This window comes from Oreochromis niloticus, linkage group LG19 (genome assembly GCF_001858045.2).
Source record: "Oreochromis niloticus isolate F11D_XX linkage group LG19, O_niloticus_UMD_NMBU, whole genome shotgun sequence".
Classification (NCBI taxonomy): Eukaryota; Metazoa; Chordata; class Actinopteri; order Cichliformes; family Cichlidae; genus Oreochromis; species Oreochromis niloticus.
In genome coordinates this window covers 6,626,495-6,647,676 of record NC_031983.2, presented here as the reverse complement: position 1 = coordinate 6,647,676, position 21,182 = coordinate 6,626,495, and the positions used below count along the sequence as shown (strand labels likewise).

The window sequence follows — 21,182 nt, the reverse complement described above, 5'->3', positions numbered from 1 at the left end:
AGTCAACTTAATGATTTATTGGTGGAAAATTGACAAAGAGCCTTAAAAGTTAAAAACTATGATCTTACATGTATATGTATTGTCAATATATAGAAAATAATGTATAAAGATTTTAAATATCATGTCACATTTGACCTCTGACCTCTCCTTTAAGGCCAATTGATAGGCCAAAGTGATAATAACGCTATATAGAGTTATTTAAAACTATGTTTTCTTTTTATTATTAAATTAAAAAAAACCCTTAAAGTCATTGTTTCAATAAAGCTCTAGATCTGTTGCTGAAATAGGACATGCAGCAAAAGTGGTCAGATGATGGGCACATTTCCTGTCATGGTTCTCTGTGTGGCAGGCAGTGATTGGACCCAAACGCAGGACTCTCAGATGGTATATTTAACTTAAAGGCAGCAGCTTTTATTTGCAAAACAAAATGAAAAAAATGAAAACTCAAACTAGGATGACTGACCTAAACTGGGAGTTCATGGCATGACATAACCTGACTTGAATAAGAATTCTAAATAGCACCGAAACCAATAGACTAGAAATGATAACTAATGAATTCAAAAGACTATATAATAATTCAAAATACACAACACAATGGGGCATGGACCCAGGACCGTGACATATCCAGTAAGTGCACAACCCATCCTACCACAAATGAAGGGAGCTTTTTTAAAAATATGTTACATATTAAAATGCTTTTTTATTTCATGATTGCAGCCAGTAAAACAAATCACCAGCATTGTGTTTCCTCAGGTTTGAAACATAGAAAACTGTGAAAAACTTGTGGTGTTGCATCTCAAAGCTGTGGGTGTTTGTTGGGCAGTGAAGGTCAGAAAAGCTCAGCTCTACAAGTCTCCATATTTCAGCAACTCTGCCTCTGCTGCTGTGATTTAGGCTATTCTTTATAGTTTTTTATGAATCTCCCAACATTGCGTTAGTGTGGTGAAGTGAATAAGTGAATTCAGGTGTTTTTTAGAATACACAGAATACAGAACATGTATTTTGTGATTTAAATTGAATTTAGATAGCCTTTGTAATGATTGCATACAGCAAACCATTCATACTCTGTGTATCCGCAGTTAATGTACTTTCTCATATTATTAAGCATTTTGGAAAACATATACTATATCAGGGAGGAACGAGAGACAGATGATATGCAATAAACTCCTCAGTCGGATTCTTTGAAGGCTTGATGTATTATGCAAACATTATAAAGGGGAAAGGTATGTCTGCATGTCTTCCTGCAGCTTTTTTATCATCTCAGATTTACAGGGGGAACGCACCTAAAATCACATCTTCACTGTCCACATAAAAATGTGTTCACACGTGGTGCAGACAGCCGTTTTAATAATACCCAACACAAAAGCAGGACTGCAGCTCCACAGTGAGCGTGAGTGAGGTAGGCAGTGCTGACATTATTTGTTGAATCAGGGCATGGGAAACATAAAAAACTGTGCTCAGAACAACATTTGGGAGACCGAAAATAAACAGCTGATCTGATAAAAAGAAGCACAACACTCTCGAGGCCAAAATGGGAAAAAGAAAATCAGGTCACGACCACATTTTTCACAGATTATGTAAAATAGGATCCTCTTCATAAAGCATATCGCGCACAGACCATAATGTAACATGGTTTTCATAAAGCAAATACACTCATTCAATATTGCATTACAGTGTGCAAAGGACAACTGTGTGTATTTAATTGGATTTGATTTTTGATTTTTTTAAACATTTTAATTTCAGTTTCCTTCATACAACATCACAGGTAGGAAAATGTATTTTGGCCGATCATAGTACCACAAAATGTTGTGAACTGCATCTCGTTTCACTCCAACAGTGAGAGGATCATGGGAAGTCTGTCTCTGCAGCCAGACATCCAAGATGAAAGCACTGATCTGCAGCTTGAGGAGAACTTCCTGGAACAACTGAGAGAGAAGTACTGCAGGAGAATGCAGGTGAGGCGCTCACACTGAGCTCATAAAATACAGAGTTTTAAATGTGTTTCTTGTTGGAATTTCTTCCATAGATGACATTTTAGTTTTTCATATTGTTATTCTTTGTGTAATTATGAGAATGAGTTGAATCAAAAGACCATTGAGATATTATGAAGCACACACTTCATTACTGTACATCTTTATTATGCCTCACTTTAAGAATAATGTCATGTTTAAAGATCTGCTAACTGGTTTCATGACTTTCATGACCTAAACTGAGCTGACTTGACATGAATCAATTATGTATAATTGATTCATTGGTGTGTGTAATACCATTTGTGTTTGCTTTAGCTGTCTTGGCTTTTATGACCTGGGTAGAACTTCTGAAGGGTTAGGGTGGATGTGTGGATAGATGGATGGATTGGTGGATGAATGGATAACCATGGAATGAGAGGTTAGGCTGAAAACGAATGCTAGCTAGCTGGGTTAGCATAGTGAGCCCGTACACACAGACTCAGATACCAACTTATCAATTACGTAGATATAGATACCTAATTAGTGCTACTAGGATATACATTCAGCAAGATAGTACACTGGAAAAAAACCCACATAAAATCCATCACACTCACAAACCAGTGTGTGATGTCACAGTAGCTAAGTGGCCATCAAGTGGTTATTTATAGAAATGCAGTTTTTTAAAGAGATTGTTTTGAAGAAATGTAACAGAGTACTACCAATCTGTCTACATGCCAGACAGCCTCTCAGTAAACCTTTGCAGTTGCAGTAAACCTCCAGGATTCAATCAGATTAGAAGTTTAGTGATTAACTTGGTTACATGATGTCAGTGACTACAGGCCAGAGGTTTGTTTGGTTTTACTGCTTTCACATTCATACCATAAAACACATTTACAGTTTGAGCACACTGATGTTGAACCAGCTACAATCTTGCCTACAGAATAACATCAGGTCAGATGACTTTTTAATGTGACAGAGGTCACTAACACTCATGGTAACAATCTCCCAGAGAATAAAGACCTCAGTCTGCAGCTCTGTTTCAGGAGTATTGGAGAAAGCATATCCTCTGATAATTAACCCATCTACACAGTGAAGATGGCAATCATCTATGATGTAGTTGCAAATCTTCAGTTCACAGTTTGATGCACAGTACTGTTAAACTTCCAGTTAAAGACACATAAAACAATAAAACCTTGGTAGGAATCAAGTAGTTTCTTCAACAGATTGTTTAAAATCATTATCCAAGTTGCTGTGATCACAACTTAGTCACATAACCAAAACATGAGTATACAAAATAGTACAACGAAAGCCTTTGATTTATTTTCCCGAAGTGCGTCAAACCCATTGACATGGTAATAAAACAAGATCACAGATAACTGAGCACATTATCAGTGTAAGGGCCTCTACCAGCAGTTTTTTACCAGTGCTTGTTATTTTCTTGATTGATTTTTATATTACTGAAAAAACAAATTCCTTGCTTATTGTATTTAGAAGTTGGTTTTTTTTACTAGTGAAAAACACAAAGATATTCATTGTACTTTCATATAAGGAAAGAAAATACTCAAAGCATCAGTTTTGAGTGGTTACACCCAGCAAATGTTTGACTAATGGTTTCAATTCTGATATAGTTCTCAGAAGAGATGTTGCCACGAGTTGCTGAAACAGCTGTTTTGCTGGCACTTTAATGCTGACTTCCACTCTGCTTGGCTCTTTCTGCAGGAGGAACTGAGGAAGATACAGGACAGAGTCATTGAACTTGAAAATGAAGAGGTGTGGAAGGATGGCAAGGCTCCCGAAAAGGAGGACAACTTCCCCATTTCTTCATTTCCCATTGACATCTTAACGGTACTTATTGAAATATCACATAATGCACATAATGTATACATGCTAAACACATCAAACCCATCAGATACAGATAGAATCTCACATTTATTTAGTTAGTTATTTATTTATTGGTGAAGATTTCTCTGCCAACAGATTTTAATCCTCCAAGTTGCAATGTAGTGTTTTCACCATAGGGTGGCAGCACATAACTTCTGTTTCCTTACGCTGTGTACCATCTCTGTTTTTTCTCAACAGAGCGTGAAATCGTTTATTTTAAACTCTATCAAACTTGACGCTCAGCTGGAAAAGAAAGTGGTTTCTTCCTGCCTCGAGGAGTTGAAACAATTCCCAAATGGGTATGGCGACACATAAACAATACATCTATCTATCTATGCATCATAGACATTTAACAGGCAACGTTACCACAAGAATCTCAGTGGAAAACTTTCGCTCCACCCTCCTGGAAGCAAGCTGATTTTACTCTTATCTTAGTGGCTTCGAAATAAACTCCAGATTACAATTTCTTTTGATGGCGTGTTGTAATCTGAGGGTTATTTTTTGTGACTGAGCACAGGCATTAAAGTGAGTCACAAATATATAGACGGTTTTCTGTCTGATTACCGTGACATGTAGCGCAGATGTTGTGTAATCCATGTCTTTGATCAGTGGTGGCATTTTCAATCATTCTGTTACAGCGGAGGTTTTTCTGGAACTTTGGTTGCTATTCTGACTCTTCTCATTAAAATGAAAAGTACCATGAAAATTCAAGACTCTTCATTTCTTTGGAAGTGAACAAAGTTCCAAATTCAGCAAGGGATCAACCACTTCTTTCCCCTACTGTATACGTGGCAGGAGTGGGATCAAAGAAAAAGTATTATGGCTACACCAAGATAACAGCAAAAACAACTGGATTAAAATAACTTGTTGTGATAAAGAACTGAGATGAGGAAGAGGAAAGCATCCACCTAGAAAAAACAAACAAAAAATCAGGACGCTGACCTTTTTGCAGTAACCGGACAGTAATGAGATTGTTATGTTGAGCAATACAAGCATATTCCCCTCGATTGGTCAGACAATCCTCTGAGGATCATGTGTTTGTCCCCATCCCACACAGTTCATATAAGCAATCTCCCTCCTCCATCTTCCCCCGCAGACATTCTACCCAAAATATAGCAGAAAGGAAACAAAACATAATCAAAATAAAGGATTATATTAATCAGTGAAAAGGAAATAACAAAACTCCCACACAAAACTTGGGAAACCTTTTTGTTAGGGAGATGACTTCTGCACACAAGCACTGTCATGCTGAAACAGAAAAAACCTTTTATTTACTTGAAGCTGTGAAGCTGATGGAAACATTTCTGTATCCTGCAGCTATGACTTTTCAGCCTGTCTGCAAATTCTCCTAATGTATTTATGATTAATAAATAACCTTTCTCTGCATTTTTTTAACAACACTTCTTATGCATTCAGTATTTTAAACATCACTTTTTCCTGTTATTTTTCCATCCCCCTTGGAGGGTTTCTGTTTCCTATAAAGTCTGTAACTTTGCTTTGCAACAAAATGCCCTGTTATTTATCTGGCTTGTTTAACTCTGTCCGCCTCCTCCGCTGACTGAAGCTTCTTCTTTCCTCTGCAGGTTTGAAAAAGCATTCAGCCAGCATTGCACCTCTCACCAGCCTTTGTGGACAGAGTATCGTATTACATACATTAACAGCTTTACTTCTTTAAAGTAAGTCACGTGACTTCCTGGAAACATCCACGAATACCCTGCCAGAGTTAGCGTGTCCTGACACGGTTATCTCCAGGGTTTATTCCCCATTGTTCCCCCCAATAAATCCGTCAGCACATTTGATTTAGAGACAGGATGGATTTATGAACAATTTTAATAAAAAAAAAAAACACCTGGATGCTATTTAGTCCCGTTTATTTGATTAAAAAAAAGCATGCAAAACCAAAGAGAATGAAAGGTATATTGTCTAAAGTCAGAAAAATTAATACAGTTTATCTCAAGAAAACCAAAAGTGTGACGAACATGACTGCCAGTGGGTTCTGAAAATGTATTACCCATACTTTGAAGACAATATGTGTATTGTTCATTGTAACAAAGCTGTTTTGTGTTTATAGCTATAACAGAGAAGCTATTCTGTCATTCTCTTTATGAAAGTTTTTGAAATGAATCAGAAAATCCAATGTAGAAAGCAGACTTGAGCAGAAGTTCATGGTTGTCTTTTGCTTGGATGAGTCATCTCTCAGATAGTCAGCTCTGACATATGTCTGCTGGGACAGTAATTCTGTTGTGTGCCACGACTGCTGAGTCTCACAAGCGTGGGGGTTCTTTGGATGGGACAGCAGAGGCTTTTATATACCAGAGCAAAAAGAGATCCAGTCAGACATAAATACAAGCCTTAGAGAGCACGTGATTTCAGAGAAGCAGGGCTCTGAATTTGAAACACTGCTGTGGTATAATCGGGGAAAAGAGAAAGTACTGAGGGCACACCAGCTGCTTCTGTCACTCGCTGCGCTGGTTAGCTCAGTTTCTTCAGGGATATTTAATCAAGGTTCTAACGCTTTATATTTATAGCTGCAGGTTAAACCTAGAGCCTATCCTAGCTTCCATAGGGCATGATGTGAGGTATACCCTGGACAGATTGGCTATCTGTTCAGGGCGTATTTTCATGCTTAGTTTAAGTTTTTGTTATCATTTTGATTAGCTGGGCTTTGCTTGATTTAATTACTGTTATATCTTTTGTTACTGATCCTGCTGTGCTCATGTTTCTTTCCATATATGTACATGGAAAGACTGGGAAGGGAAATAGATGTAGTGCTAAAGTCTGTCTGGGAAATCTCATCAGACCATTTGTTATGTTTAAACTAGGAAAGCCCTTCAGTATTCCTGTTTGAAAGCTCGATTCAGTACACACACTTTTCCTGCCTGTAGTGCCAGGGAAAACACAAGGAAGTCTAGAAATATGCAGGAAACTGGAGACACATTAAGGGAAAAGACAGACCGTGTCTGCCTTTGATAAAGTTCATTAAAAAACAAAAAAACAAAATTAGGCTCCATTGTATTGAGTTTTCTGCAGGAAGTTTATGAGATGGCTTAATCAAAATGCCTAAACAGGCTAAAACAACAGTGAATAGCAGTGATAAAAAGAGCTGATAGGACCACATTCGACATGTTACTGAAATAAAAGCATACGTCATATTGGCAGAGGTGTCCTCATTCTGCAGAGAATTCAGTCTGAGAATTCAGATCCTGGTGATATATAGAGTCTGTAAAAAGAGGAGGTTAGGATGAATGGGAAAAAAAAAAAAATGCAGACGGTAGAACCAAAGCCTGATCACACAATGGCTCACTGGGCTTTCACATTATTATTATCATTGTAACCATGATTGTCGTCACCGTGCTGACGCCATAGATGGATCAAGTAAAAATTTCAGATGAGTTTAAATCTCACTGACGTCGAAATCGAGGTCATAGTTTTCTGGAAATCTTGTAAATCCAAAGAATGACGTCACCTGGGATGTTCACACTTACAGATACATCTGTTAGGAAGCTGAGGGGGTACCAGCATTTTATAACAGGGAGTCAACGCTGTAGATAACCCTCTCAGGACACGCCAACTCTTGCAGAGTATTAAACAGGGAATGGGAAAAATAAAAAACAAAATATAAATAAAAATACACCAACCCTGCCCTGCAAAAACGTGCGAGTATTTTAAATGAATTGAGATGTGAAGTGTGAAGAGAAATATCTCACGGTTTGTCCCAAAGTGCTTCATTAAAGACCAAAAATAGTGGGAAAATCGATTAAAAAACTTAAGATACTTGTAACTTGTAAGTAGTATAAGACAGAAATAAACATGCAACATACTCAAGTAATTACTTAAAATTAATGTAAGCAAATGAGATGTGCTTCACCAGACTCACCAGTGCAGTTCTGATTGAAAATGTGGCAATATTATCACCATCAAACCTCATGATGATCAAGTTTTTTTTATTTGTTGTTGTTTTCTCCTGCAGGAAACACATGGAGGAGTACAAAGAAACCTGTGAAGATGGGGTGAACGGCTTTCAAAAAGCGGTAGATAGTTTGATTGACAAGCTTATGCGAGACCTGGAGGATCAGTTTAAAGAAGATGTCAAGGTACGGTAAAGGTAACTAAATGGTGCCGACAGCGCCACCTGGGGAGGGAGTTACACCCCAGGAGAGATTACAATAACCAGTGCAAACATTGTGGGCACACAGGCTCATTGCTAACGAGCAGAGGCGTGGCAAATCAATTTCATAGAACAAACTTTAGACAAAACTACAAATATACACCTGCAGAAAAGAAAACAGCAACTTAAGCAGCAGGGCTGGCAATACCAAACCATTAATTAAGACACTTTATTAAAGTTAAAAGAACAAGGTTCAATACCAGCCAACACGACAGCAACAAAGCAACAATTAGGCTACAGGAAGACGGCAGCAGTGTGTAGGCCTGGAAAAACAGAAGGAACCACCCTTTAACAGTTACACAGCTTAAACAATTGCCAGGGGAAGTGAATCCAATCTATAATACTTAAAGACAGCCTGTGAATAACAGGAATGAGGCACATTGCCAGGGACCTGGAGGAGGCTATAGCTGCTTCTTATAACCGACCTCTGATTAACCCCTAAGAGAGGAGTGCTGCGTTTGCTGACACCATGCATGAATCAAACATCTCCTACCAAATCTAACCAACTGCATACTTATTATTCATAACTATACTAGATGCTATGAGTGTTTAGACCAAAAACGTTTGGTATTGTGGAAAGTTTTAGTATATTCAAAGACACAAACACATGCAGAATGCCCCCCTAAGTAAGCGTAAGAGTACTTTCCTAAAGTCTTTCTCCAGATGTCTTTAAAGTGGGAAGTAAATGCAGTGACTTTCTTGAAACATTCAAAGATACAAGGAAGTAGAATATAAGCTAAATCCAGATGTTTGGCTTACATGCTGTTCAATTCTACAATTGTACCATTCTAATCAGCTTGGAAGTCAATATCTGGTATGATTGCTGTTATTTTCAACACAGCCTGAACTCTCACTCTCACTGTTAGCCTTTAAAAAGTCTTCAGGAATAGTTTTACAGACTTCTTGAACAATACTTAAATGCTCTTTAAGATGTTGATTTATCTTTGGTATTTTTTTAAAATAAAACTAAAGTGCCCACAGTTTCCTTTTTGTGTTCCTTTCTAAGTTGTTTGTTACGTGTAGCCACAACCACAATTCATTCCTTGAGTTAGGTTTCTTTTTTATGCTTGAATGATTCATAGGTCAGTGTTAAGAGGCTCGAGGACTGGAGTGAAAATGAGGGAAAACACAGATAATGGCCAAAGAAAAGGACTTTCTGAAAGTGTGGAGAAATATTACTTAATACTAGTCTGGCTCCTTCAAAACAAAATTTTGGACTTTTGCACATTACTTTGTCTGTGAAGGTTCTCAGTCATCCAAGTCAAATGATGGAGAGTCTCAGGAGCAGTGACTTTGAAAGCGTCTGGACTTCCTTAAGCTGCTTGAAGACGTTTCACCTCTCATCCGAGAAGCTTCTTCAGTTCTAGTGTCAAATGAGGGAGAGTCCCAGATGGTTGCTCACAGTGGACATAAATGGCATAAATGGAAACCTTGGCTGATTGTGACCTACACATGAGCCACACCTTGGCTCGTGTGATTAGTTAGAGGATCATTAGGGGGTCCATCATCCTCTTGGGGGGAAACTCCCACAGGGCTTAAATCTGGGACTCTCCATCATTTGACCCTAGAACTGAAGAAGCTTCTTGAATGAGAGGTGAAACGTCTTCAAGCAACTTAAAGAAGTCCAGACGCTTTTCTTTCCAAGCTCCTTAGATTGCACATTACTTTAGATTTTGTGATGAAGATAAATACGCATATATGTAGGCTTTGAGAGGAGGTAGTTCCATTAACTGCTTCTCATTCAATATATTCACTTTAATATGAGGTTTGAGGTTTGTTTGTTTTTTTTACTTTTAGCCTATTTTGTAGAATAATCAGGTGTTAACCTGAAATGTGACTTTTTATAATCTGTCGTGAATAAACCCCCCAAAGGCATTGTGTGATTAATGGCTGTGTTATTTGTTGTTTTTCCAGCCTTACTTAAGGAGAATGATGACAAGGAAATGGCTCACCAACGATGAAGACTTTGATCAACTCTACAGCCGGACAAAGCTGCTTTCCCAGCACTGCAGTCTCATGATGCCACCACATGCCAAAGTGAGAAGGAGGAGATGGCCTGGAAGAAAGCCAACAGGGGCAGTCCAGAGTTGACCAACCACTTTATAAAATTTAACAGCCAAATGTTTTTACTTACAGTACAGGAAAGCCCCGCCGCTTGGAATAAAGACAGGTTGCCTGCCAAAGTAAAGTCCCTTGCTAAGGCTAAAGATTTTCTGGCATTTGTCCCAGTCTGATTAGACAGTTACCATGAAAGGAATTACCTGTAACAGAAGTTTTTATGATAATTATGGTTTTATTTGTAGGGTGTTAGGTGATTTAAATAGGAACAAAAGATGCAGAATATCATCTAATATCTATTGTACTTAGAAGGTTATTTAATGCTTTTTATGAAATCGGGAAGTCCTGTTTATTTTAGATCGATTGTCTCGGAAGTTCCAGTTAATACGTTTGGCTCTTCCATTGTTTTTCTCCGGATGCTGCAACAGCAAAAAAAAACCCAAAAAACTGTGAGTGTCATGAATCCTAACAGGAAAGAGTGAATAGGTAGATTAAAAGGTGTCAGTTCAGATGAATTGAACCCGGGTGGTCACGATGCATTATCACCTCCAAACTAACATTTCCGTTTTTTTGTATCCATCCTGTTATGCCGCCACCTAACTCCCTCTTTCTGTGTGTGTGTATGTGTGTTTGCGACTCTGTTACCCTGGAGACAGGCGTTTGCAAGCAAATTGCACTACCATGTGGTGATAGAATACATCGGTCAGCTGATGAAGAGTAACTACTCGTGCAAAAACCGGAAACACGAGAAGGCCGCGACCAAGATCCGTCATCAGTGGAATAAACTCAGTGATCTATTTGAGGACATGGTAATTAAGTCATCACTTCCCTATCAACACTAAAAGCAAATAAAAAGTAAAATACAAATTAATTGCTGTAGGTATTTTTACGTACATGTCATGATTCAGTAAACCTTCAAACTACTTTGAAACTTAAACAGGTTTAATGAACAGTAGGAATGTTTCTAATTATTTTTAGCCAAGTAATCTAAACACGTTTAACCTCCTAAGACCTGAACTCTTTCATGGCATGCATTTGTAATTTCTCTTTGCTATTTGGGACCTGATGAATGTAAAAACAAAGAATGATGTCTAAATGGTCCTTTATTTTCATTTCACGTAATATGCATCCTCTTTTGCTTTAAAATGCAGAATACTGACCTGATCTTTGGTCCACAGATCCTTCGTTCATGTTAAAAGCAGTATAAGTGTGTGTATAAGTGGCGTATTTGCCTTTGATGGTTGGGTCACATTGCTGTCAATGAGCAGCATAACAGGAAATCCTCTGCTGTGTAGCCCCTTTATTTGTGTAGTCATGTGTTTTATTCAAAATTCAAAGGATGTTCAAGGTCAGCAGCAACTCCATCAGTTTTTAATGTTTTTATATTTTTTTTCTTTTACAGAAGTCAAATGATGAGTGGCTCTACCATGTAGGAGACGACTTGAGCAACATCATTGGACAGAAAAACACAACAGACATCAAGAACCATCTGCAGCCTGTAGTACAGCATTACCCAGACTTCAGGTAAGCATTTCTGCCAAATGCAACATGACGATTCACTAAAAATAAACCAGGAAAAATCCTGTTCTACGCTCTCTTACTCTTTAGGATGCAGGCAGATTAGGGTTTTCCCATAATCCACTAGGTGAAAGGTAAGGAAAGCTTAGGCTGGACTGGTTTCTGGCCTTTTACGGATTTGGTGTGTACAATTTAGGCCAGGTTTCTACAAAATAACCCTGTTTTATGCCAATGGTTATATCTGAATAGAGAGAGCAGTGTTTTCTGCTCTGACATTTACCAAAATTTGGCTCCAGTGCTTGTTGCAGTTGAGCATTATTAAAATTTTCCTTTACTGAGCTTTGTTAATATTGTACAAATCACCAGAAACAAAAGGACATCACTATTTGTCTTGGATTAATATTTAGCTGATAGAGAGGAGTTAAAATCGGATTTGGTGGAAGAGGAAATCCTAAAATTGGGTGCTTTGCAAGGGCAAAAAAATTGCTCAGTAATAAGTTACATAATAGCTTATTTTGTGAGTGCCGGTAGATTTTTCTTTGTGTACAGGCTGTGATCAGCTGACCTGTGCGGCTTCTTTGATGGTGGTGGCAACCCCCAATCCTACTCAAGTAAATAAAAGTGAAGTGTTTGGAAAAATGTACTTCTAAAAGTCCTTTTATTGCACCATGTTCATTCATTTATGAGCTGCTGTAACATGAGTCAAATGGCTGAACTGCCACCTCAGCATGCAGTCAAGTTCTATAGTCTTACTATGACCTACTAATTTTATTCAGGTGTGTTGCAGCAGGGACACAGAAAAGTTTCAGGACACTGGCCCTCGAAGACTGGAGTTTGATACCTGGGATATAACCTAGCATTGCTCACGAACACCACAGAACCTGTTTAGCCTTCACTAAACTGTATAAAACTGCTTAGAGCTAGCTAGATGTTAGCCACACTACAACTTTATTTACATCTGCACCATGAACACATCACAGGACAGTGTAAGCCACTCTGGGATGTCATATTTTCTTATTGCTGATAAAAGAAGCACTGACAGTTTTTTTTAATTTATTTATGTATTTATTTATTTTGTTTTTGTTTTGTTTTTTGCGGGGGGGGGGCAGTTTTTGCACTGCAGTTCAGGACAAGCTAAGGTCATGCAATATGTAGGCTTTAGGGGGTTCTAATGAATTCCAATGAATTTGTTTTATAAAAGTGAAACATGCATGGAGTAAACTATAAAACAACAGCATGTCTGTGTCGCAAATTTGTGGTTGTGACACGCGAAGAAAAGCAGAAAGAAAAAAAAAATCCAAAATGAAGACACAACAAAAGTGTCAGACCTTCCCCTTTGTGGTTGTTGACGCACATAAAGGAATTCTTTGTTTTTGGTGTAAAACACAGAAGTGGGCAGATTGTACCTGAATAGGAATCCCCCCTTATCAGCTGTCAAGTAAACCTAATTGGACTTTGACCATCATCAGGAGAATGAGGAAGTGAAGCGAATTTCAATGACTGACCCAAAGCAGAAGAGCAATGTTTAATTAGCTGTCTGTGGCATTCATATTAACCCCTCTGACATTTAGCATCAGGGATATATCTTGTCCAAGCACGACATCTGAGATGGGATTTTCTTGAAAGGAAGCAGATAAAACCTCAACTTCAAGTCTGAGGCTTTATCATTCCACACACACGTTCCACAGAATATGAATGGTATTATTAACAGCCATCACATGATAATGAGCTTTGTTCTCACCTTATGACTCATGAATAGCTGAGCGGGACAAACTGCAGACATGTGAGGGGGATAAGGTGATCAAAATAAACTAAAGGATATGTTGGTAACAAATATGAAATCCACAAGTTATGGTGATTACTCAGTTTCTTTTTCTTTGCAGAAATTTGGATATTGTTTGCACTAAATTTAGATCTGACAGCTTTTTTATCATGAGACAACACACTTCACTCAGCGAACATGAATAGTAGAAGTCTTTTGACAGATATCAGCAAGTGATGAAATGATGCCTAAAAGTGTGTTCCTGAATCAGTGTTATATGCCTGAAAACAAAGGCATGTGCTCATTGCAGACAGAAAAACAGACTTTCTCTAATCTCAGCTAATTTAGTGCTTACTGCTGTCCAGTGGATGGGGGATAAGTCCAGTGGACATTTCAGTGAACAGTTCCTGAATGACATTCAAAGCTCTTCTTTGGATGTTGCAAAAACAGGCAGGTTGGTCATGGTTTGTTGTAACAAAGTGTCTGAAGATTATATTTAAAATAGGTTCTTTGCAAAGTTATCTGTTATGTGTAGACACAATACACCTCCATTCCTTGAGTAAGGATTTTTTATAGTCAGTTGATGCATAGGTCAGTGTAAGCAGCATAACAAATAAAACGTTTTTTCAGAAAATGGTCATGAACAAGGACTCGACCGAAAACTAGTGAAAAAAGCAGCCAGTCCAAAGAAAACCCGAAGAAAGAAAGAAACACCCTGGAGAACTATTGCTCAAGACACGTTTAAAAAGTTACAAGAAAGTCTAGCTCCGTTGAAGCGACATAAAGAGATTAAGGGTGGCTAATTAGTGTTGTACATTATATAAATGTCCAAAATTAATTATGATCTTGTTCAGTTGACAGTTCAAGCTGATACTCAATAGTCGAACAATTTTTGGCTCCAGTTGCGTCCTCTTATTTTAAGCCTTTTCTACATATTGAGATTTAAATACAGATCAAACATCATCCATCTGAAAAACAAACAGAGATATGCTCTTGGAGATTATCTCAGATTTTCTCCACCTGTGAGAAAACATGATCTGAGAGGACATTTAAAAAGGACATTTTGAGATGTTGTGAAAGTTTTACTTTGGTGTATTTTGGCCATGGCCACAAAACTCAGCTTTTACTTTTCAGGGTTCTGGGAAATGGTTTTATTCTTCACAGTGAAAGCTTAAAATGTTTAGTGACTAATGAGAAGAGCTTGTGGGGTTTTTTTTCTGCTGCCCAGCTGGCAACTGTTCAGGAATCATGATCTGTGTGACCCACTTGTGGATGCCTGTGTGTGTTCCAGAAGACTGAAGTTGAGTCTTCTGGAACGCACAAGGGGTTACGGTCATTCATGATTTAAAATGCTCTGCTGTAAATGATCTGATGGTTCTTAGGTCTGCTTCACTCTCTGTTTAAAGGCATTTTAGAGTTTTGTTTCCTCAGTTCCCACCAGATTGCTGCTGTAAAGAAACTTCTTAACTGCTCACTGCAGGCAAAATCCAGATGTTCCAGCATTCCTATCATTTGATGCCTGTGCCCTGTTATTGTGCAATACACAGCTTATCTCAGGCAAAACTTCACAAAATATGGCAAGAAGAACTATCTAACAAGATAGATCAACATCTGTCTGTCTCCCTCTCACACAGGCTGCAAACTGCAACCATTTTAGTTTCTAAAAGAAAATTGCGTATTCCTCTCACAAAATAACAGGAAACTGAAACCACAAAAACTTGTGCGTAGGAGACGGATGTTTTTCCTTATGAGAGCATACAAGGCGGATGTCGGAGTGGAGGATGCCATCCTGTACCTCCTACATAGAGCCCACTCACACCTGGACGGAGGAAAAGGCATGGTCAGGATCCTGTTTCTTGACTTTTCCAGTGCCTTTAATACCATCCGGCCCTATGTGCTCCAGGAAAAACTGAACAGGATGCTGGTGGACCCCTACCTGGTCGCTTAGATCTCCGACTACCTCACTGACAGACCACAGTATGTCAGGCTGAAGGACATCATGTCTGACACTGTGGTCAGCAGCACAGGAGCACCACAGGGAATTGTGCTGTCCCCCCTTCTCTTCACCCTGTACACCTCTGACTTCTGCTACAACTCTGAATTATGCCATATTCAGAAGTTTGCAGACGACACCGCCATCATGGGGTGTATCTGGGATGATCAGGAAGAGGAGTACAGAAGTCTGGTGAGGAACTTCGTCACATGGAGTCACACAAACCACCTGCAACTCAACACCACAAAGACCAAGGAACTGGTTGTGGACTTCGGGAGGTCCAGAGAAGGTCCACTGCCGGTTCAGATAGAGGGAGAGGAGGTGGAGGTGGTCAACAAGTACAAGTACCTCGGGCTGTGGGTGGACAACAAACTGGACTGGTCATGCAACACAGAGCACCTGTATAAAAAAGCCCAAAGCCGACTGTACTTCCTCAGGAGGCTGAGGTCTTTTAACATCTGCAGGAAGCTCCTGAGGATGTTTTACCAGTCAGTGGTTGCTGGAGTACTTTTCTATGCTGTGGTGTGCTGGGGGAGCAATACAGCAAAGAAGGACTCATCCAGGCTGGAAAAACTGATCAGGAAGGCTGGCTCTGTGGTCGGCATGAAGCTGGACACTCTGGTGTCAGTGGCAGAGAAAAGGACACTAAAGAAATTGCTGGACATTATGGACAATGCTGGGAATTCTCTGCACACGGCCATAAACAACCAGAGGAGTCTGTTCAGTGACAGGTTGCTTCTCCCAAAGACAAGAACCAACAGACTTAAAAACTCCTTTGTCCCACACGCCATCAGACTGTTTAACTCCTCTCTGGAGGGGAGAGGGAGGGGAAACAGGAGGACAAAGGAGGGGGGAACAACTAAGCTGTAGTGCCTCTTCACTTCACTGTGCAATACTCTTTGTTAATAGTCAACGGTGCAATAGACTTCAATACTTGAAATGTGCAATTCCCTTGTATTCTTATTCCTATTTATTCTATTTATCCCTTTCGTATATTTTATTTATATATGTCTCTGTATTTATATATGTGTGTATATATAATATTCTGCTCACGTTCTGTAACTTCTGTCGGTGCTGTGCTTTTGGAAACCGAATTTCCCAGAGGAACCCACCAGAGGGATTAATAAAGTTTTATCTTATCTTATCTTATCTTATCTGATCTTATCTAATTGCAGCCTCTGTAACAAAAAAGCAAGCTGGAAGCACAGTGTGCCTCAGCTATTCAGGGTCAACAGGCCTGTTGACCCTGAATAGCTGAGGCACACTGAGTTGGGATTTACATCATCTCTCACAAAGTTTCCCCCAACTGTAGAAATGTGAGAGGAGGGCCTTAAATGATCCCGTAATGCTGTGGTTAACTTTAGACTTTATGCAATATGTGCATGGGGCATTGCCACATTATTTCCCCTTTTTCTCTTTCTTTCGGTTCTGCTAAATGAAAACATGTGCATCTTTTTTTATTTCCCACATGAGAAAATACATACAGATGCAGATGTTTCTCTTGCCAGAGAATGAGTTAAAACTGAAATGATATAAAGTGTGGGGAAAAAAACTGAAGTTTCAAAACAAGGTCAAAACTTAAAGAAATGATCCCTGAAACTAGAATCTTGGTTTGTGCTGTGAAGTTTGTAAGTGATAGGACCACAGCAGATACGGTTTGAGTAAATTCAGGAATGTAAACTGTATGTTCAAAACTGTACGTGAGTGAAGAGATCATTATAACAGGTTTAACTGTACTACCAAAAAATCTAGTAGTAAAGATACCGCGGTTATTTTTCCATTAATATCTATATTGGAGTGCCTTTTTTGCTATGACATGGAGTATGATTTTTTTTTTTGCCCCTTTTTTGTCAGAACCTCACTGTTACAGTGCAAAGGGCTACGTGATGTGATCCTGAAAATATCCAATAAAAATAACAAACTATTGCACAATTATAAACAACTCACACATCTGCAGTTTGGAAAGGAAAACACTGTTGAAGTGATTATTCCCAAGTTTAAATATTTTTTGATGGATTGATGCACCATATGGTGTTGGCATCTGTGGATTGGCAAGGCTTTACTTCTCCCCCAAAGGAAGGGAGTATGTCACTATGTAACAGTTTGACTCTCTGTTTGTTTGCAGTCTAGGGTCCACATTTTTCAAGATATCATGTTGAAATTCTGTGTGATGACAGATACCAATGGCAGCTCGAGCTGATTCAATTTTGGTGAAAATTGGGTCAAGGGTACAACAAATGTTAAAAATCAGTAAAAACTTTGCATTACCCAGAATTTCACAACAGTAAACTAGACCTTGGGAGACCTGAGTACCTGGGTTGGCTAAGCAAGTAGCTATCTTTGTAAAAACCTGGAAACTATTCTCATCGTTGCCAAACCATATTTTTAGTGACATATAGAACAGAACTCGTCGTTAAGAGTATGAGGAAGGTTGTCTGATGTCATCTTTATGGGGGAAAAAGTTAAGACTCTCACTGTCTGCAATATTAGCCAGATAGTTTTAAAGCATGTAGAAAAAGCAAAAGCCAGCGTGGCCTGCGGAAAATATCTGTTGGAGCTTTGGTGTGGGTGGGTGTGTGTGTGTGTGTGTGTGTGTGTGGCGGGGGGTTCAGCTAAACTGGACTTTCAATGGAATTAATATAAATTGGTTAACTAATTAATTAAAATAAATTTAAATAGTATTAATAGATATGGAATTAATAAGCATTTTGATCTTGTTCTCCACTTGCAGTAAGAAGCACCTGGTTGCTGTTCTGTACTTCAGGGGGCTCATGAGGGGCCACGAACACCAGCTGATCCTCCGGCGACTCACAGCACTGAAGAAGGAAGTGGACATTGCCAGCAGTGACAGAAACCAAGTCTTATTTAGTAATATGCAGGTTACGGTCAACACAAACTGCCTATCCAACTTCCCTTACTCCTGCGTCAGCTTTCTGATGCCAGACGACTAGGAAAACACTGCAGGTGTAACACCACAGAGCCGTGTAATGAAGTGTGCCCAAAGCTTTTTATACTTTGCACTACTGATATTTGTTATGTCACTTGTTTTTTGTTTGTTTGTTCTTTTGTTTTTTTGTTTATTTATGTGATAAGATGCAAATAACTCAAACCAAACTGAATGTATCACTCAGACTGGACAAAGTTCTCATCAGTAAAGCAAACATGATTTGAGGAATATTTGTTAGTTCATTGTTCACTGAGTTGAAAATCTATTTCTACTGATGGGGTTAAATTAAAGTTCACTCAGTGTTCCAAATGATCCTTTCTAGAGTGTAGCATCAGGTGATTATAATGTGGACTCATGTTAGTGCTTTGCTTCTTGCTGGTCATGTGAGCTGTGGACTGTGTTTATACTGTTCATACTTGATGTGTTATATATAATTAACTATGTAAACTAGGGGATCTAAACTAAATTGTGTTTAATTTATGTGCATATGTGTAAAACTTTCTTCAGGATAATATGGAGCTAACAAATGACATGTTTGCCGCAGTGCATATGTATATAAGTATATAAAAAGTATATGTATTTAAAAGTAAATATTTGCTGGCCATGTGAGATTTGTATTTTCCAGTAACTGGCACGTGCAGTTTTTTTTGTAAGGACTGATCTTTGCTTAATGTTCACCAAAGAACCTGAATTTGTTTTCAACAAATTTTACAAAAAAATGAAATGAACACTACACGTGTATAAGAAATAAATTAACTTACCAATCAATCAATACTCAATATTATGTCAAGTATTCAATTCAATTTTATTTATACAGCGCCAAATCACAACAACAGTCGCCTCAAGGTGCTTTATATTGTAAGGTAGACCCTACAATAATACATACAGAGAAAAACCCAACAATCATATGACCCCCTATGAGCAAGCACTTTGGTGACAGTGGGAAGGAAAAACTCCCTTTCAACAGGAAGAAACCTCCAGCAGAACCAGGCTCAGGGATGGGCGGGGCCATCTGCTGGAGGAGGATAGGACAAAAGACCTGCTGTGGAAGTGAGCCAGAGATTAATAAGAAGTATGATTCAGTGCAGAGAGGTCTGTTAACACATAGTGAGCAAGAAAGGTGACTAAAGAAGAAATATAAGAAGTATAATAAAATCGGTTTTAACAAAGCAAATAACTAAATCCTGCACGTTTTTTACCGCACTACTTTTTTCAAAGAAAACAAAATGAATATGTAAAAAATGCATTCTTATTCCCTTATAGTTTCATTACACCAGTGGTTCTTAACCTGGGTTCGATCGAACCCTAGGGGTTCGGTGAGTCGGTCTCAGGGGTTCGGCAGAGCCTCCACCACAGAGGTTGCAGAGGTCCAGACACACCCGAATTATCGTGTAATTTGTGATGACACGCCCCCTTCTGGCCATCACTGGCTGCAGATGATCATGCTACACTGGTTGGCCAATCAGTGCTGCGGGGAATGTAGTGCGCGCAGTAGTCAACATGTGAATGTTGTGGTAGTGCTTTGTGTGATTTTTTCTAACATTTTAATCCATACTAACTATGTCGGCTAAAAGAAGAAAGTGGTCGGACAATATGTACAATATGGATTCACATGTATCACGGAACGTGATGGGAGTGAGCGTCCTATCTGCATGATTTGCAATGCCAAGTTGAGCAACTCTAGTCTCGCACCGGCAAAACTAAAGGAACACTTCTTGAAGCTGCATGGAGACGGGGAATACAAGAACACAACACTTGCTGAATTCAAGGTGAAGAGAGCCAGATTCGATGAAAGGCCCACTCTGCCTCCTCTTGGATTTGTACCCGTTAACAAACCGATCCTCACAGCATCGTACGAAGTTGCTTACCTGATCGCAAAGCAGGGCAAGCCACACACCATTGGTGAAACACTCGTGAAACCAGCTGCGTTAAAGATGGCAAATCTGATACTCGGAACAGCGGCCGAAGGTAAATTATCCCAAATTCCTCTTTCAAATGACACCGTCAGCGACAGAATAGAAGACATGAGTAAAGACATCTTGGCTCAAGTAGTCGCCGATCTGATTTCAAGCCCGGCAAAATTTAGCCTTCAACTCGATGAGAGCGCAGACGTTGCTAATCTAAGCCATCTTACTGTTTTTGTGCGCTATGTGAAAGATGACATGATAAAAGAAGATTTTTTATTTTGTAAGCCTCTTACAACAACAACTAAGGCAGCCGATGTGAAGAAGCTTGTGGATGACTTCTTCAGAGACAACAATCTTTCATGGGACATGGTTTCTGCAGTTTGTACGGACGGAGCTCCAGTCATGCTGGGAAAAAACTCTGGCTTTGGTGTGCTAGTAAAAGCCGATGCACCACACATCATTGTGACTCATTGTATTTTGCACAGGCATGCATTGGCAACAAAAACCTTGCCTCCAAAAATGGCAGAAGTATTAAAAACTGTGGTGGAATGTGTGAACTATGTGCGAAATAGTGCTCTGAGGCACCGCATCTTCAGTGAGCTGTGTAAAGAAATGGGCTCTGAATTCGAGGTACTTCTGTACCATTCTAATGTTCGGTGGTTATCCCGGGGACAGGTGCTGAATCGTGTTTTTGCCATGCGTGTGGAATTAGCCCTGTTTTTGCAAGAGCACCAACACTGTCATGCAGATTGCTTCAAAAATCCTGAGTTCATTCTCATTTTAGCGTACATGGCTGATATATTCGCAGCTCTCAATCATCTCAATCAGCAGATGCAGGGTGGTGGAGTCAATATCATAGAAACGGAAGAACACCTGAAGGCTTTTCAAAAAAAGCTAATGTTATGGAAACGACGAACAGAGAACAACAACTTCGCAAACTTCCCCCTTCTGGACAACTGTGTAAGTAAGATCGAAGATGTGTCTGGAATCGGAGATATT

The 21,182-nt window shown here is 39.2% G+C and overlaps 1 protein-coding gene across 3 annotated transcripts in view; it reads left to right on the top strand.

The window, feature by feature from the left end:
* exoc3l4 (exocyst complex component 3-like 4) overlaps positions 1-19,048 on the top strand; it is a 31,619-nt gene extending 12,571 nt beyond the window's left edge. Inside the window, exons 6-14 of one of the 3 annotated variants that reach the window (XM_019348689.2) lie at positions 1,838-1,955; positions 3,669-3,794; positions 4,029-4,129; positions 5,414-5,506; positions 7,801-7,924; positions 9,913-10,035; positions 10,713-10,865; positions 11,462-11,580; positions 18,061-19,048. In XM_019348689.2, the coding sequence (XP_019204234.1) occupies positions 1,838-1,955; positions 3,669-3,794; positions 4,029-4,129; positions 5,414-5,506; positions 7,801-7,924; positions 9,913-10,035; positions 10,713-10,865; positions 11,462-11,580; positions 18,061-18,280 (1,177 nt within the window). In that variant the 3' untranslated portion in view covers positions 18,281-19,048. Of the gene's footprint in view, positions 1-1,837; positions 1,956-3,668; positions 3,795-4,028; positions 4,130-5,413; positions 5,507-7,800; positions 7,925-9,912; positions 10,036-10,712; positions 10,866-11,458; positions 11,581-18,060 lie in introns of all 3 variants that reach the window. The other 2 variants (XM_003447856.5, XM_005453409.4) reach the window with 2 other exon arrangements.
* The last annotated feature ends 2,134 nt before the right edge of the window (positions 19,049-21,182 follow it).